This window comes from Gavialis gangeticus, unplaced genomic scaffold, assembly GCF_001723915.1.
Source record: "Gavialis gangeticus isolate Ggan-Ray unplaced genomic scaffold, GavGan_comp1, whole genome shotgun sequence".
NCBI lineage: Eukaryota > Metazoa > Chordata > Crocodylia > Gavialidae > Gavialis > Gavialis gangeticus.
In genome coordinates, this window is record NW_017729022.1 from 45,829,303 (window position 1) to 45,848,292 (window position 18,990).

The following is an 18,990-nucleotide window of genomic DNA, read 5'->3' on the forward strand; positions in this document are numbered from 1 at the left end:
CCTTCTTCTCTTCCAAGTGCTTAGAAATGGATTCCTTGAGGATCTGCTCCATGATTTTTCCAGGGATTGAGGTGAGGCTGACCAGTCTATAGTTCTCTGGATCCTCCTTTTTCCTTTTCTTAAACGCGGGCACTATATTTTCCCTTTTCCAGTTATCCAGGACCTCTCCTGATCACCAAATGTGTTTGAGCTTGTTTTCCTTCTCCTAAGCCCATCAGAAGTAATGGACGTCCACAGAAACATTAAAGGAGGAAAACACAATTAGGTACAAAATCTTTTAATTGCAGAGCTGCTGATCAGAGCTCTCTGGCAAGAACAAAAGTCGACAGAGCACAGAGAGAACCAATGGTCTCCCTCCTATATAACAAAATGAGAGATTTGATTGTGAAAGTGCATTGTTAGCAACAGAAGGGTTTAATTATAGGAAAAAGCCCAAGAGCTCATATTCAGTGACACCAGGTTTCAGCTTCTTCAAGAATTTTCTTCCCTAGCTACAGAAAAGGAAATTGAGCTGGGGAAAATCACAGGGCCGCCCAGGATCTGTGGATGTTGGATGTCAGCCAGGTAAGTTGGCAGGAAACCAGACCGACTTCCAGTGGAAGCCTGCCTGTGTTTCATCGGAAGTTCATCAAAACAGACACATTTCTGCAAAACACTTTGATTACAATAAATCAGCATTTTCTGATAAAATTTGTTTTGCTGGAAAATTCTGAGCCAGCTCTAATTATTGTAGGATGGTTCTTTAAACAAAATAATATCATCACTACGGTACTAGTTTACTTTCTCTTTATCCTGGAAGTTTACTTGGTAATATATTGTAAATTTGTTAAAATGTCCTAATTATTATATATAAAAGACACTGTAAGAGAATTGGAAGGGAAATAGTTGCTTTATCTTAAACATCAGAATTTGGTCCTAATGGGACTTTTTCAAATCCTACAGATTATTAGATTTATATACTTCTCTGTTCCTCCCAAATCTGTTCAACAAAAATACAAACACATTCATGGAGATTTCCCACTCTACTACCCAGATTATGAAAAAAACACACAAAGCTCCCACTTTGAAATTTCTAACATTTATGCCACATAATTCATACTTATTCATTAATGCTTATAGTAGTGATATAATCAGCAATCTAGACTTGTGCACACATATAAACACCTTATAATTGTATGTAGGAAACTTTAAACATGAGTAATCCCACTGATTTCAATGACTCCCCCTATGCTTAAAGTTAAGCATGTGCTTCAGAACCCTGCCACACCATAATATGTTAGCATTGGCTCAATGAAGCAACTCAAGCATTAGTTAAGCTTTTTAAATGACTGGCACTGCTATCCTCCGACACTGTGGCTATCAGTATCTTTTCTAATAGCATGGGTCATATCCAAGTGTAGGTTATTGTAGTAATACTAAATACTAGGCATTCCTGTTGGACTGAGACAATCAAGTGAGGTTAATGGAGATGAAATACTATATTCCAATATGCTTTACTTGTCTACATTTAACTAAAACTTAACAAACCCTTACTGAAATTACAAAACACTCTTGTGAATGAAAGCAGGTATTATGAACATACTAGCATTAAAAATGTTTGCAATGAATAAAAATTGAGGGCTAAACTCTGCTCTCGGCTATAACACCATGAATTTGGTGCAGCTCCTTTTAACTGAACTACCTCCAAATGTAAGCGACTGCAGAATTTGGCTCTAAATTAAGAATTTATTCATCTTTCATTGGTTTTCCTTCTCTTTCAAATCATGCTTTTTAACACAAGCAGCACAACCTCCGAGCTTTGCACTCATAACAGAGATCATAGGGTAAAAATAATAAAAAGCGATTAAAAAGCTCCTGAAGCGTTAAGCAGGTGCTCTCATGCGGAACAAATGCTGCCTGGAGCATTTTGCCCTTTTCACCGCCTAAGTATTCCATCTTTAATGTTTGATTTTCAGAGAGGTGCAAGATGAAGGTAACAGGAAGCAGCAGGCCTTTTGCACATGCTCTTCTGGATTTTACCTACTTTGAAAAAATTATCTGACAGGGTTTTACAACTTTGAACTTCACATAATTCTCTCTCTGACACAGTTGTTCAGAAAGTTCTAATACACAATAGCCAACTGCAAGTGTGCCCTGCTTCTAAATAATTAATCTTACCACAGACTTTGATATTCAATACAGGTGTTGGAGTAAACACTATAAGACTTTAGGTTCCGTCATCAGCGTCTGGAAAGGCTTCAGTGAAATTCTGTAGTACAGAGACCAACAGTTCCTGTTAGTTTCCCTTTGTTCTAATGTTTTATCTCTCTGAAAGGAATCAGGATTTCCTCTGGGGATTAGAAGGCAAGAACCTGATATAGGTTTCATTACAACACAAAGCACAAAAGGATGAGGATGACTATATAATAGAAGTCTTTCTTCCTATCCTGGCAAGTTCTATCCCCTTGGGAAAAGAGAGGGAAAAGTTGGGTTAATTTATTTTAGGCACATCTATAAAAGCTAGATCTAAAAAGAGACTTAGGTACCTACCAGTTATGGCACCTGAAAATAACATGTAGCCAGCACTGAGATGTTCAAAGTTCCTGCTTATCTCCTTCAAACCCTGGAAGTGCCAAAAGACCATGAATACCTAACTTTCTTCTGGCATACAAGGTTCTTTGGCTAAATCTGATATATTTTATTAAACCGACTCAAATAGTTGGGAAATTTTTCCTTAGCAAGCTTTCAGGTTTAAAAACCCTTTGTCAGGCTGAGAAAGCATCTGCAGTTGGTGCGTGCTCTTCCTGGATGCAACAAATAGTAAAGAGGCCAGAGGCTAACATGCATGCAAGAAAGCCAGTCAGTGAAGATGTAAATTGAGGAGTCAGTGGGTGAGAGACAGGCAGGGAGGAGGGGAATGAATGTAGCAGGTAAATAGTGGAGAGGTATCTGGGAAGTCAGATGTTAGGTTCGTTATAATGTGTCATAAAGCCAATGTCTATATTTAGTCCATGATTTTTTGTATCCAGGAGGTTGATGAAGTGAAGTTCATAGGCTCATCTGTAAAAAGTGTTTTGTAAATTCTCTTTGAGGATTAAAACTGAGAGATTGGAGAGAGAGATACTTTTCTTGTAAGGAATGTGCCTCCACCTGTAATTGGGTATTTTTGTCTTTAATGGATTTCCACTGTTTGCCTCTCCACTGTTTACATATATTTCCTAGACATTAGGACTGGAAGGGACCTCAGAAGATCATCGGGTCCAGCCCCCTACTACAGGGGCAGGAAGTCAGCTAGGGTCAAAGGATCACAGCAAGATAAGCATCCAAACATTTCTTAAAAGAGTCCAGAGTTGGTACTTGCACCACCTCTGGAGGGAGTCTATTCCAGGCCTTGGGGGGCTCAAACAGTAAAGAAGTTTTTCCTTATGTCCAGCCTAAAATGGTGTTGAAGGAGCTTGTGACCATTGGACCTTGTCATCCCTTGGGGTGCTTTGAAGAACAGGTGTTCCCCCAGATCCTGATGCACACCCCTTATATACTTATAGGCTGCTACCAGGTCACCCCTGAGCCTGTGCTTTTCCAGGCTGAAGAATCCTATGGCTCTCAGCCTCTCATCATAAGGCCTATTCTTTTGCCTTCTGATCATGTGTGTGGCTCACCTCCAGACTCTCAAGCTTCTCCACATCCTTCTTGAATTGTGGAGCCCAGAACTGGATACAGTACTTCAGCTGCAGCCTCACCAAGGTCAAGTACAGTGGGAGGATGACGTCCTGAGATTTGCCTGAGAAGCATCTACGGATGCAATCCAGAGTTCTATTTACTTTACCAGCTGTGACATTGCATTGGTGGCTCATGTTCATCTTGTGGTCAATTATGACCCCCAAGTCTCTTTCAGCCATGGTGCTAGCGAGCGTAGCACTGTCGAGCCTATAAGCTTGCTGTGGGTTCCTGCCCCCCTCACCCGGAGGTGGAGTACCTTGCATTTTTCTGTATTGAAGGTCATCGGGTTTGTATCCACCCACTTTCTAAGCCTATCCAGGTCAGCCTGGATCACCAGCCTATCCTTGGGTGTGGACGCTCTACTCCAAAGTTTAGTGTCAATGGTGAACTTGGCCAGTCCATTTCTAACACCGGTGTCCACATTGTTAATAAAGATATTGAAGAGAACAGGTCCAAAGACGGAGCCTCGGGGGACACCACTGGTCACGGAGCACCATGTTGATTCACTTCCATTGACTACCACTCTCTGGGTCTGGCTTCAGAGCCAATTCCCAAACCATTGGACTGTGATGTAGCCGAGGCCGCACTTGGCCAATTTTTCCATTTTACCCGCTACATTCATTCCCTCCCACTGGACTCTTTCTCATCCACCGACTTCTCAATTTACATCTTCACTGACTGCCTTTCCTACATGTATACCAGCCTCTGGCTGCTCTACTATTCATTCCATCCAGGAAGGGCACACACCAGCTGCAGACGCTTCCTCAGCCTGAAGGGTTTTTAAACCTGAAAGCTTGCTAAGAAATGTTTTTTCCAACTATTTGAGTCGGTCTAATAGAAGATACCAGATTTACCCAAAGAACCTTGTCTGCCTATGTCCTTAGACCAAGACAGCTACACCCTACACCCTGGTAACTTTCTTTTGGTGACTCCAAATCTTAACATAACCAAGCTGCTCACTGCCCTCAGGCTAAATGCCTGGTGAGATTCTTAAGCTAAGGGATGGCTCACCTGTCTGGGGTCTGGTCTGATAAGACACTCTCTGAGCATGGAAATACTATGACCACTGAAGTGGTTTTCCTAGTCACTGGGGATAACTGCTTTTCTGACATGGGGTAGTACCCGCAGAGGTAATGTATAGTTAACCTTCCACTTGCTGCTCGAGTGGGAAGATCTTGACTTTATGCCCACTTTCTGGAAATGGGATACTCCTCCCTAGTTTGTTCCTGTGGCCTTACAACTGAGGGCAAGCAAAACTCATGGGCATCTGAACCCTGAGCCTCTGGGCTTGGGCCTGTACATAGGATGCCTGCCAAATGATTTGGAAACACGTAAAGCCTCAGGTAGGGGTGGAGGATGTTGGCCAGTAGTAGGGCCATTTATGGTTCTTCACTGACTCACGGATTTGGAACTGATTTGGCTTGGAACACAAACATTTTTCATTAAAAAAAAAGACACTCTGAGCACGTTTACGGCATCTCTCCTCAAACAAGAGATGACCTGGGACAGTATTTTTTGGGATTGTACATGCATGATCCATTCCACCCAATAACTGCAGCACTCAGTTTGAAGGTAGGATACCAATTTACAAATCCCTGTTTTACCTGATCTGGAGCATGAAGCTGAACCCAGCTATTTCACAATCTAGAAGTGCCCTTAACCAAGCCTTCTGAGATGAGTCTTAATTAATGGGTGTGTCTATATGTACGATTAATGCTATTTGGCTTTACTGCACAGTAAATTTATTATATGCATATGCAGGTTGTAAATTTACTGCACAGTAGACTAAGTTACTGTGTAGTAAGTGCCTGCATATGTAGATAGTGATGCTTTATTGCACAGTAGCTTAGTATTAGACTACACATAAGGCATCTTGTGTAGTCACAGCCACTCTTTCCTATTGAAACTGCTCCACTGCACTAAAAAAAATTTTCACTGGGCTAGAGAGAGCAAGATGCAATAACTGACTAAGCCTAGTGGTTAGGGAACTTGTAGATGTGGGAGACAAGAGTTCAAATTCCTCCACTAAGAAAATGATTTATGGCTGGGACTCAAGTGAAGACTGCCATATACCTGCTTTGGAGGCATTTGACCTAAGTCCTACCCCTCTTCTTAGTATTTTCTAAGAAGAAAATGTTAGTTTTAGTGACTCTATACTCTGATTGATGGCTTCTGTGAATCCCATTGTTAAGTCCATAACTCTCCCCATGAACTTAATTCAGGCATCTAATTCAGAACTGAGGATGCCAATAGATGACATAACACCTGAAAGTGTGGTTATAACAACTAAGGCTCCAATCCACAGGGGAATTTAAGCAACTCTCTATAAGATTCCTAATAAACATCTAAATACCATTGTGTATTTAGACTTAAGTTCTTTTATGGATCTAGCCCTAAATTCATGCTATATTAAGGATTTTTTTTTTTTTTTTTTAAGGGAACTGATGTGAAGAACTTGGCATACTTGAGAACATTTTGTTGTATAAAGGCCAGACCCAATGGGAATCTTTCTGCTTACTTCAGTGGGATCTGGGTAAGGGCCCCTCTTCCAAAACATCACAGTTTCATTCCCCCTCACCCATACTTTTGCTATTAAAGGGAGAGAAACTAAAGACAACAGCAAGTTAGAGTTTCCATTATATTAAATCTTATCGCTTTGGGACAGTGAAACAGAAATGAAAACAAATAATTTTCTGTTTATTTATACTACTACTTTAATGTGCATAAATATTTTAGTGGTATCTTATGCAGTACTGGCCAGGGAACTGTTAACTTTTCTTACAAAATAATCCAATAGGAAAGGTAAAAATAATGTCATGTTCTGTCAGCTTGCAGAATAAACACTAGTATAGTCCATCAACCTACAACTAAATGAAGGTTAGGGCATCCATTCATCAGTTAGGGACAGTGGATATTGCACTATTCTACTGACTGATGGTACATTTTCTTTTGTGGCTGTAAAGACTGATGTTAGACCCACAGGTCCTGCCACAGTGGTCACAAGTGTACATAGCGCTAGGGGTTACTGTACTGACAGGCTATTTTCTTCTGTCACATTTCTGTTGTAATTTGAGTGACCATTTCTTGTTGTGATGTTGGACTCTATGATTGAGAAGGGAGCGTCACTTTGTCTGGTCTGCTAAGGCCTCCCAAGGTTTGGGTCAATTCCAAAAGCCTTCAGATCCTGCCTGTAGATGTCTTTGAAGCACAACTTTGGGTACCCTACTCTTCTCTCCCTACCTGCAATTTGCCCATACAGGATGTCCTTCATGATATGCCCACCTTCCATCCTATGAAAAGCCAGTATAGGTGTTGCTGTTTGAGTAGTGCAGTGATAATTGGCATGCTGGCTTTGAGGATGCCAAGGATCTGCTGTAAACAGCATACGTAGAAACTGTTCAGCTTCTTTTCTTGATACGCATATGTTGACCATGTCTTACTACTATACATAAGGACACTGAAGGTGCAGGCTTTGTATACAATCAGTTTAGTTTTGATTATGAGTTTTGCATTGTACCAGACTCGTTTGGAGAGCTTACTGAAAATGGTCGCTGCCTCTCCAATGTGCACTTTTACCTCTTCACCCAGCGATAGGTTGTTGCTCATTGTGGATCCAAGGTAGCAGAATGAGTTCACTGCCTTGAGAGGTGTGTTATCAATGCTGACAGATGGTGACTGGCAAACACCCTGTCTTTTGATGCTAATGGCCAGGGCAAACATCCTGCAAGCACAGGAAAGGTGATTCACAAGTATTTGTAATTGGCCTTCTTCATTGGTGGCGAGTACAGCATCATCAGCAAAAAGGAGCTCCCTAATAAGGATGTGCCTTACTTTTGTCTTGACCTTTAGACGTGCTAGATTGTAGTTTGCCATCTGATCTTGTGTGAAGTATATGCCTTCCTCCAAGCCATCATAAGTGTAGTGCAGCAGCATAGGATACAAGATCTCAAAGAGTGTGGGTGCCAGAACACAACCACGCTTCACTCCACTCTTCATCTCAAACCTGTCAGAGATTGATCCATCAAACTGCATGTTTTCATGGAAGGAGCGTATCATGCTGAGTAATGTTGGGGGACATCCAATCTTTACCCAGACCTTGAACAAAGCTGTTCTGCTGACAGTGTCAAAACCTTTCATTAGGTCAATAAATGCTATGTACTTATTTTGTTTTCTTCACTTTTCATGCAGTTGGCATAAGGATAATATCGTGCCCACTGCTCGTGTCCCTGTTCTGAATCCAAACCATGATTCTGGGTAGACATGGTCAGCAAGTTGTTGCAAGTGTTTCAAGATGACTCTGGAAAAAGCCTTACCTGTGATGCTGAGAAGAATGATACCCCTATAGTAGATGCAGTCACCTGTGTTCTTGTAGAAAGTGATGATGTTAGCGTCACACATGTCCTAGGGTACTTGACCTTCCTTCCAGCAGCATGCTACAAGATGAAGAAGATGTGGTAGCAGGCTAGCCTTGCTGTACTTCAGAACCTCAACTGGGATGCCATCCTCCCCGGTGGTTTTCTGCTTGCTAGAGAGTCTATAGCTTTGCTACATTCTTTGGCTGTAGGTCTTTTTTCTAGCTGTGCCAATACACTTAGAGTTGGAAGTTGATCCAGTGCCTCTTCTGAAATATCTGTTTCTTGGGACTAAAGCTCCAAGTAGTGTTCAACTCAGCATGACATCTTCTTGTACTTATCATCAGTGATTCTTACTTTGCCATCTCTAGACTTACGGGGGGCTTTAGGGACACTTGGGCCAAGGGATTTCTTCAGGCCATCATACATAAAAGTCTAAGGTTGACTGTGGCTGAGGCAAACTATCTCTTGACATAGTTCAGTCTAGTACTAGTTAGAATAGCATCTAGCTGTTTTTGTACCATTTGCCTGGCATGCTTTAGCTTAGCCTTGGAACTTTCTGTTGGATTCTGGTTGTATTTCAAGTTGGCTGTGTTCTTGGCTTCAACAAGTGGTAGTATCTCTTCTGAGTGTCCCTCAAATCAGTCTTTATTTGACAATTTCTTTTCCCCAAATACTTCTGTAGCTGTTTCCTGGATGACTGCTTTTAGTCCACTCCAAGTTCCTTCAGCATTTGCACTTGTTGCTTTTGTAGGCATAGCTAACTCAAAAGGTCCCTTGAAAGTTGAATAATTTGTTTTGGATTTTTGTGCTGTGTATGTAATGAAGGAGGGCCTTGTATTTTAAGCCATCCAACTATAAAGATAACTACCTTAACAAGTCACAAACTTGTTTGTAACATTGATTAAAAAGACAGCTCACATCAGTCATGGAATGGCTTGGGAAGTAATGTTTTCCAGCTTGATTTTAAAAAGTACATTAAGAATGTTCCATATTGTACTTGGAGAGCATCTTCTGTTACTTGGATAAAGTCAGCAAGTGTGGCACCTGTTCTAGGGCACAAGTCATAACAAATGCAACCTACAAACATTGCAAAGAAAAATACTTGTATGCACTTTTTCAAACAACAGCTGTCCTTTGACAATTCATTAACCTATTTTTTCACAAAGCAAAGGCTTCTATTGCATTATGCATCTGAAGCATACAGAAGTCCCTTAGGGAACACTGACAAATACATGGTGTTCCTGGGTCGAATGCATATATCAATATGAATTAATTAGTTGGATCATGGAGTCCTATATGTCTAAATTCAAAAATCTTGCAAGATAATCAGGATGCATATGAACTTCCACCTTGAAACCAGATTCTCTTCTATTATACCACTGAATTCTTTACTGAATTTACAAAGACAGGTATGTGTGATGGGATCAGATTGATAGCAAGGAAAGTAATATAAGATAACTGTAACAGGACCTTTAGGAAAAAAGTTTTACCTGTTTCTATGGACATAAAGTCCTATGCATATATAAATAAACCCAAGCATTTGCACAAATGTCCATTATCAAATTTTTCCTGACTTCATACTACTTCTTATCCCCGGGGAAACAAATGTGCATGCTCACGTAGATATGGCCCATGTTACCAAAGAGGTGGAGGTTGTTGAGACCTACAAAGGAGTAAGGAAACCGGAATTGATCTTTAGTGGCTGTACTGAACCAAGAGAAGTTCTACCAGGATTTCTCGCTGTAATTTTTTCAGTTTTTAAGCTTGCACTACAAGTTTCAATTCTGAAGACTGCTAACCAGAAATAATGCAGCATCGTCTTAGGTGCTCTGCAAAGAAACAAAAGCAATTAGCAAGAGGTGGGGAGAGCTCAGGTATGTTCATCTCAGTGAATGTAATCCTGAAGCCCAAGGTTGATAATAAATTCTTTGACAACACTCAATTCTCTGGAGTCTCAGAGAAGGTACCTTCTCGGGCTCAGAACATGTCTAAGGCCATTTAGCATTTCACAAATACGGTTTGTCAAGAGACAACATATATTAACAGCATGAACACTTATCTCAGTCTGAGCTTAGTTGGGTGTCTAGAAACAGAACAAACCAGATTCAGTGCTGCACTGTTGAACAGTGCAGCATCTCAATTTTAAATGGCTGGCCCCTGGAGCAGAATCTAAAACCCTGAATAAGGTGGTGAGTCTTACAACAGGGCTATCTAACTTCTAATCAGCTAAGGGCTGCATGCTAGAGGGGCCACCCCTCCCACACTAAGCCTCCCTCCTTGTTGCAAATACAGTTCAGCTCTCCCCAGCTGCGTAAGCAGCACCAACCCAAGGGCAGCCCACCCTGTAGCATGGGCAGCCTGGTTCCCTCCTGCAACACCACTCCCAGGAGCAGGGGCAGGACCAAGAAGCCAGAAGGAAGAGCCTGGAGACCCTGGCCCTCTGCCATAAAGGAATGGGCAGAGTGGCAGCCAGGCTTATGCTATATATGGGGAGAATAAGGCAACTCAGAATGGGATCCACAAAAACCAGAACACAGGGTAAGAAGCTTCCTATAATAGCTAGTAGGGAAATAATGATAGAAGCATACCTTTAATTCTGCTTCTCTCTGAGGTTAAGGTGCCTTACTCATTACTACTGGGAAAGACTCCCTTCATGTGGAGGTTACAGTTCTGAACCATGTCCTAAAGGTACTTTTTCTTTCGAGAGAGAGGAATGGCACTAGCCCCATCGCTAATACAGTGGCTCTGTGATTAGAGCACTAGACCAGGATACATAACACCTGGATTCAAGTTCGTTCTCTGCCTAAAAAAATTCAAACCCAGATTTCCTCTGTGCCAGGCAATGCCCTAAGCACCAAGTACCAGTCCTTTTGAAACAGCTGTCTCTGCATAGGAATCACTACCAGGCAGAAAGAGGGAACATTCTGTAGCTCAGTGATTAAGACACTCACTTGTGATGGGAGAGCACCTTGTTCTTGGTTTCAGCACCTGCTTCAAGAACCATTTCAGTTTTATCCAATTATTGCTTAAAAAAAAAAAGCAAAACAAAACAAAACAAACAGAAAAACACCTACAGAGTACTTGCAACAGGGACTGGACTAAAGGATTTGCCCTCTCCCATGGGAGTGCTCTACCCTGTATGCTGAATTAACAGCAGTCTAACTATAGTAGCACAGAGATCTGTGTAGCCTAATTTATCTTGCTGGGAAAGGTAACTTGCATGAAGCTAGTGTGGCTAGAAGGCTAGTTAGCTCAAACATCTGCATATTAAACTACAGCATGTAGTGTAGATGTACATTTAGTGATCCCATACAGATCAGTACAAACATTTTGGAACGTCACAGAAGTAGAACTAATGCTGAACAATAGCCACTCAAATTTATACCTGAATAGTTTATTAAAAAATATCTTACTGCTTGCTTATTTTAACTTTTTTTTATTATTGTGCATTCCTTGTATCTCTGATCGATATTTGCTTCTGTGCACATATCAGTCAGGTCAGCTGTTTTAAATCAAATAATTTGTGCACTTTGTGACCTTATTTAAATCACATGTGTAGCAGGCTTGCCTTTTGGAGCTTGGGTTGAGTCCCAGGCTTGAAATCTTGCTGTTTTGATTGATGGGGCCCATTGATAGGGACGGAGGGAAACTGAGAGGTCTGCAGTTCCCCCACAGCACACCTGCCAGCTAACAATCCCTTCAACTGGAGAACGGGAGCATATACCCGAGTTACCTGGGCTACACATGAATCAAGGGAATCAAGAGAATTATCCCATGGTAAGTCTCCTCTGAAAGGCACAATATGCCATAATTATTTAGGATTGTAGGCAGAGCCTGAGGAAAAATGCTACCAGTATTTGTTCTGATCCACCTCTGTGCATATATCCTGGGTGCTCATAGGATTTCCACATAATTTCACTGGGAGGCTTCATTAAGCCTTTCAGTCCTTACCTTATATCATAAACACTTCTTAGAGTATACCTTAATTGTGGTAACATTACCATCTCAGACTTAAGAGTGAAACAAAGTGGGGTAATTTAGTACATGCTTCAAATAACTACTTATAAGTACAATTATTGAAGATGGGAGGAAAAGCAGAAACAACAGAAATGTTAGTCCATGTATAATACTGTATGAATTTTTTATTTATAGCATTCTCTATCAAATATTTCAACTGCTTTTTATACTGAAAAAAATACAGCAGTAAAAAAATACTTGTTGATTCTTGAGTCAAATCTGGGAAGAGCCAAAACACAAATTCTATAAATCCTTCTTATGTAAACAGGGTTGTTCATTTGGAGAAAAGAGAAATTGACATGAGTTTTAAATGGTTATACGTTTTATTGGCCCCAATCAAGTAATAAAAACTCAGTACTACGTAAGATTGCAAGATTATTACAAAATATGAATAGCTAAGTACATCTGATAGCATTTACACAGCCACATATTATAAGCCCCACAAAGTTTAAACAATGGTATAATCAAAGGTCATATCTTATAGATATGACTGCAGCAATGATGACATTATGCAAGAAATTCTGCTATACTATTGCATAGAAATATGTGGGCACACGGAAAACCAGTGAAAAGCCAGTTCTCTCCTATATTCCTTCCTCTACCCACAGGTACAGTACAAAAATCAAACAGTAAATATCTGATTAATTTAGTCAACAAATATAAAAAAATTACCAATTAATTTTGTTTAGTCAGCAGTGTGCGATCATGACAAGAGTTTAGTAGCTCTTTATCACTATGGACCCAATTCTGAAATCAGATCTGCATGAGTTGACTCATATCCAAGCAAAGCTCCACTAACTTCAATGGGGCTTGAACAAGAGAAAAAAGAGCTTCATCTGCATAGATTTAATTGAAGGGCTGGGGCCTTACTTTGCATTATTTATAGGATCTCCACTGTGATTGTCTTACTTTTCAAAATGCAAAATAAGAACTCACACTCTAATTAGGAAGGTGCAGAAAGGAAGTGTTGCTTAGTTTGGATTGTAACCCTTGGAAGAGACGTTCTGCAGTAACATAACTAGGGGTGGCTGACTGGGGAACCAGCCCTCAGCGCTGATTTTTAAGGGGCACTTGGATGTCAGTCGTAGCTATCAGTCCAACTACCACTGCTGTTGCCCAGGGCACAGTAACTGCTTGTTTACACCTCTAGTGTTCTGTAATTGCTGTTTAATGAAAACATGAAGATATTAAAAAACAAAATTAGAGAGTTCCTATCAGAGAATGATTGGGTAATCCATATTTACAGCTGTAAATCTCTTTTCTACCACTGTAAATATGTTAGGGACCATAACAATTACAATTGTTGCTACAATTGCACCAAGAACTACAAATATGTATATCCACCCCTAAAAATACAAACCCTTACTGGCTTAGGGTATGGTTATATGTGGAGCCATTACTCAGGAGTGCACATCAGCTGTTACCATCTAACTTATGTTTGCATGAGGCTGTTGCAATAAGAGAGCTATAGCACCCTAAGTTTGAACCTGAATTAGGAAAGGTTAAAGCTGGAGCAGTTTTCCTTCACTTGCATCACTACAGGATCGTGCAGACGTAACGCCTTGATCATAAACACTTGTATCAATACCTTCTGATATCAGTATAATTGTTAAATCCATCTACAGCCTGAGGCTCTAATCCTGAGCTGATTTACAGAGCTGTTCAATTTATGTCATTTTAACTGAGAACAATGTTTAAGTATAGGCTGCAAATTAGTAGAGCATGAGGATGAAGGGCTGTAACATAACAAAGGGTGAAATCCTAGCCCAGTGACTGTCAATGAAAATCACCCAAAAACGGGTAATGATCTTTAGCTAAGCTACATTAAATTAAATGTATTAACAAAAATGTTGACTTGTGATCTTTAACATATATTGTATGGGCTAATTTCATTTTTCTTTTCATAGTAATAGGTTAAAATGAGAGGCAAATCCATTTTGCACAGTTTGTGAGATTAAATGAGACATTTATTATTCCCTGAGAATATGTGAAATATATTCATCAGTACACAACAACCACATTTATTTTTTATTCTCCTTGCCTACTTTGTAGTAATATTTTTTGTTGATTTTCTAGGCACTCTTTCAATTTATCTTCAGTCAAAGTTAGTCGCTGTTCCAGGATTGAAATAGTCTGCATGAAGAGGACAGTTATTTTAGATAGATTGTTCACACAGTGCTAAAAAGGTGCACAGCACTGCGCACAAAAATAATAGCTTTTAAAGAACAATGGAAAATACCAGGAAAGCTATACTGGTTACAGCTATTTTGCTATTTAAAACTAAAATGAACACATACATTGCCTTTCCAGCTAAGAAAACTCTCAAAACGTTTATACTGCCACTACAAACTTGACATTTTACTGGAATATATTGTAAGCTCCATGCTTTGTATGTTTAATTATCCAGACATGTATACACATTTTAATACAATAAAATCCATCAACAGAGACCTCAACAAGGTGGTTCCAACTAAAACACTGCTGAGGCACCAAGAAGAGCCTTTAAAAAAAGTACCAACTAGAACGCAGTTACTGAAAGGAAATACTGAGTATTTTCAATTAAGGGAGAGTCGTAAGTCATTGGCAAAGGCTGCTGTTCACCCTGTGATGCATGGACATCTAAAGTTACACCAAATGCCCAGACTCCTCCTTAATACCCAACACTGAAGCATTAAGGTTTGAAAACGGCTAAAGCACCAAAAGAGGCAATGCACTCCTCTTAGCCATTACCTATTTTGTATAACCCCTGCTAATGCATGCTTGTTTAAAGCTGCAGTCCAACAGTCAGGAAGCAGTGGTTCTGGTAAATCTATATTAGAACTTACTAATAAAAATCCCAAGTGTTCCATGTAAATTATTACAGTCTTCTTCAAAGTTTTAAAATGCTAGTGGCAGTTGCATAAAAGGAAATAACTCCTTAATGTCTTTAGAGTTGACTTTACTATTCATATAACCCATATTTAATGCGTACTATATTATTAATAACAATATGATTAAATAATACAATAATAGTATTAAATACTATTAATATGTAAAATATTTAAGAATTCAGAGGACATCTGACTATATGACCGTCCATAAAGTAAACTCCCATATTTTACTACCTTAGGTTATGAGAATGGTGTTACCATATTCCTCACTCAGTTATGAGCTCACTCAATACTCACCAGAGTCAAAACATCCAGCTGCTCCACTATATGCTCCAAAGCATTACCCACAGCTGGGGAGATGCCAGTTTTCTTGTCTGTACTACACACAGCTGATTCATTCTCATCCTCCAGCTTCCTTCTTGAGCTAGTTGGAGAGAATGAGGCTGGAGGATACTGGGGATCTTCACTATTCACATCATCCTTGAACGTGGAAATGCTATTTGAAGATCCAGTTGTCCTTGTCTTCATTTAATTGGAACCACAGGGAAAGGAAAGCACAAAGTTCCATTTTTTTTATGCTTTAACAATTGATTTGCACACCCATAATTAAATACAAAAGGTTTCAGCTTTGCTTAATATACAAGTTTCAATTTTATACCACATCAGGTCACTCTCATCAAGAAGAGTTGTGACTGTGACATCAGGACGTTAAAGCTCACAGTGTGTGAGAAATCCTCACAGATTGCTTCAATACAAACCACTATACTGCAGGTACATGTGATTACGGCATTGGATGTTTTGCTACTGGGCACTAAATTAAAGCAAAAGTAAGATCATACTAGAGTAGATATTTTTCCCTAAAAAAAACAAAAAACAACACACTATAGTTGAGGTGGACATGAATTCAGGCAAGTCCTGTGACCTGTATTATACAAACCAGAGTAGAAGATCACAAATGGTTCCTCCTGGCTTTATACTAAACTTTCTCTCTAATGAATAGAGACAGCTATCTTATAGAACAGAAAAAGCTCTAAGCAATTTTAGGTATTTATTCAGCTGTACTTTTCTAAGAAGCAGATTTTTTCCAAGAGCATGAGAAGGAAAAGGGTGACTAGGTACACCCAACCCAAAGTCAACGCAAAGATGAAAGTTATCAAGCAACTCTCATATATGAGCATTGTTGAAAGATCACAGTAACAGATGCAGTTCCTTTCATTTTCCTTTACTTCTGTGTTGGATCCCTATATAGTCAAATCCACCAGTTTTACATGTCTCTGTCAAGATAATATGGGTAACATTCTTTAAAGGTTTCAGTAACATCTTTCCACAAAATAGAGCGACCGTACTAGTCACTTTTTTAAATTTAAAGAAGGCCTTGTAGTTTACAAAGCAACAACAGAACAGATAGGAAGATATATTTGAAATATTCCACTAAAGGATCTTTAAGTTTGCTGAAACTCTCTTAGAAAAAAAACTTATTTACAGAAATAAAGAATTCTGAAATCTTATCCATGGCCTTCAAATATTTATAATTTTAAACTGAATTGATGTTCAAAATTAGAGAACTGTAAAATTCATCCAAATGAATGTAAACATTCTTCTCACTCCAAAATAACATTCTAGAAATTAACTTAAAGGATGGGAAACTGGGTTCTAAAACAAAGTTAGGGGGCTGTCTGACTAAAAAGTTAGTGCCTAGCTAACAATTTAGGCAAATAAATCAACCTTAAGAACAGTAAAGCCTAGCTCCCAATGGAATCAATGTGAGTCTTTATTCTTCCATATGAGCTATGTCATACCAGTACAAAGATAGTTAGGTGTTTAAACACAGATTTGAGCAGCCAGATGTGAGGCAACCAAGCCCTAATATTTGCTTCTTGAAAAAGAAGCAATTTTTAAAAGTTACTGACCAGTCCTTGGAATAATCCAACAAAGAATTTAGTCAGAATTGAGGCACCTAAAACTATTCAATTAGGGGGAAAATGACACAGCTACCACTTATCACTGGGGTTGCACAAAGACAGTTGATGGAAGACCAAAAAAGGAAGGAAAAAAATGAATTGAGGGAGTGTGAGAGCATTCTTGAGGCAAGTGTTAGAAGGGAGAAAAAAGTAAAACAATAATGATAGGGGTAAAAGGCTTCAAACATGCTGTAGGTCAAGTTTAGTCTGAGCAGATGGGAAAGAGCAGTCTATTGGGAGCCAAAGTAATTGAGAAAAACAGAAAAACAGGAAACTTGCAATGCCCTGTATGCCCTTGGCATGGAACATGAGGGGAGGCAGGGTGTATGTCTGTTATGCGAGTAATGCTAGGAAAAAGTCTCCTAGCATGAATGCTTTAAATATGTGCATATGGACAGGTATTTAAGTGAAAGCAAAGGTCTCCAGCTTCCTGGGTAAATGCTGTAACCACTGCACAGAGTAGGTACCTACAAGCATTCCTTGAATGAACAATGAAATCAGACATCACTCTTCTCTTAAAATGCAAAAGGTGGGAGATAGGGTGATGATGTCATTGATACAGAACAGGCATCACCACCAGCACCTCAATCTAGTCCCTTGACTATTAAAGTTAAATCTGGTGCAAATTCCTACAAGTAAATATTTAGAAACATTATGAAGTGTAAAATAGATGCACAGAACAATACTTTAAAAATAATAAAGTTGCTGGCAAGCACTACCAAATCATTCATACCATTCACAGGTATTAGATGTTAAAAATATATTGTGCCTTTAGACTGGAGATCTCAAAAATACAAGTTAGTTAACAGCTATCTATTCTTCCTTCTCCCTTTTCGCTCATAATATCTTAACTTCCTCTTGTTCCAGGGCTAACTATAAAGATCAGATGGCAGCTATGAATGAAGCAAATTTACCACCATTTGAGGAATGTTACAGGTCTGCAGTCATCTCTGGTCATCTGATAACTGAGAGGCATGCTTCTGTGACATCAAATTCAAAGTACTCCAATTAGTTTTATTTTGGGAAGAAGCTGCTCTTCAGCTTGCAACCATAAAAGAATGAAGTGGCTTGATATTTGTTAAGGGCAGTGTATTTCCCACTTCTTTGTTCCTTGTATCAGTTGCCTCTTTGGGCATGAAACAATTTAAAGCTTTAATACCTCACTGTCGTGTGGGCCCCCACATACCTTCATGCATTTTTAGATACATACATGTGACTGCTGCTGCTTGAGAATCGCTGCATTTGTATCTCCTTGCTACATCTGTGAATGTTTGGAATACCCTTACTTCAAACCCTGTAAAGGGCCTCAGAGTCACTGATATATTTCTAGCTTTTTAGGGTCCTCAGAGGTAGGGTTAACGAAGCATTCCTGTATACATGTGAACCCACAAAATGGAAATGTTCTTCAACACTGAGAACACTCAGCAGAGACACACATACGTCAGTAGGAACATATTTCTCACAGAATGAACACTCCCTCTCTGATCTCACTATACCCATGCTCAAGGGAAATTTAACAAATACCTTTCAAAGGTGAACTTGGGAACAAAAATACATAAGCTGCCTGGACACTAAGGAACAACGGCTAAATATGTATGTTGATTCTTTGATACACTTTAATCTACCCGATTCCTGAATTTCTTCTTGCACACAGCATGTATAAATGACCTCCCACCTCAATTTTGATAGGTCTTAATGTCCCAGTAATAAGCTTCTATACTTCTGCAAACTGTTTGTCTGATACTCCTGGAAATGTCCCTCCCAGTGTCAAATTTCACCTCTAATCTATGCTCTGAACATTCAGGGTGTGTAGAAACATTCAGGGAGGTTAGGGGGAGTTAGATGGACTTAAAAATGGCCACCCAATGTAAAGTAAGTTGGGATAGGAGGGAATAGCAGGAGGAGGCCTTGGCGGGGGGGCAGGGGATGGAAGTTGGAAGGGCAAGCAGGCTTGGGAGGGGTCGAGGGAGCAGGCAGGGTCTGTAGGGGGATCTGGGGTCTGTAAGGGTTTGGCAGGATCAGGGGGCCTCACAAGCTCTACAGGGTAACTTGTGGGGCGATGGGAGTCTCTCTCCTCCCCCCCCCCCC

General features: G+C 39.8%; 1 protein-coding gene across 3 annotated transcripts in view; it reads right to left on the reverse strand.

The window, feature by feature from the left end:
* POC1B (POC1 centriolar protein B) overlaps positions 1 to 18,990 on the reverse strand; it is a 451,135-nt gene that overhangs the window by 356,586 nt on the left and 75,559 nt on the right. Inside the window, exons 9-10 of one of the 3 annotated variants that reach the window (XM_019514845.1) lie at positions 15,239 to 15,463; positions 5,588 to 6,288 (exon numbers count right to left, since the gene is read on the reverse strand). The exons of 1 other annotated variant lie outside the window; for it this stretch is intronic. In XM_019514845.1, the coding sequence (XP_019370390.1) occupies positions 6,274 to 6,288; positions 15,239 to 15,463 (240 nt within the window). In that variant the 3' untranslated portion in view covers positions 5,588 to 6,273. Of the gene's footprint in view, positions 1 to 5,587; positions 6,289 to 12,170; positions 14,205 to 15,238; positions 15,464 to 18,990 lie in introns of those variants that run through there. One more of the 3 variants, XM_019514844.1, reaches the window with a different exon arrangement.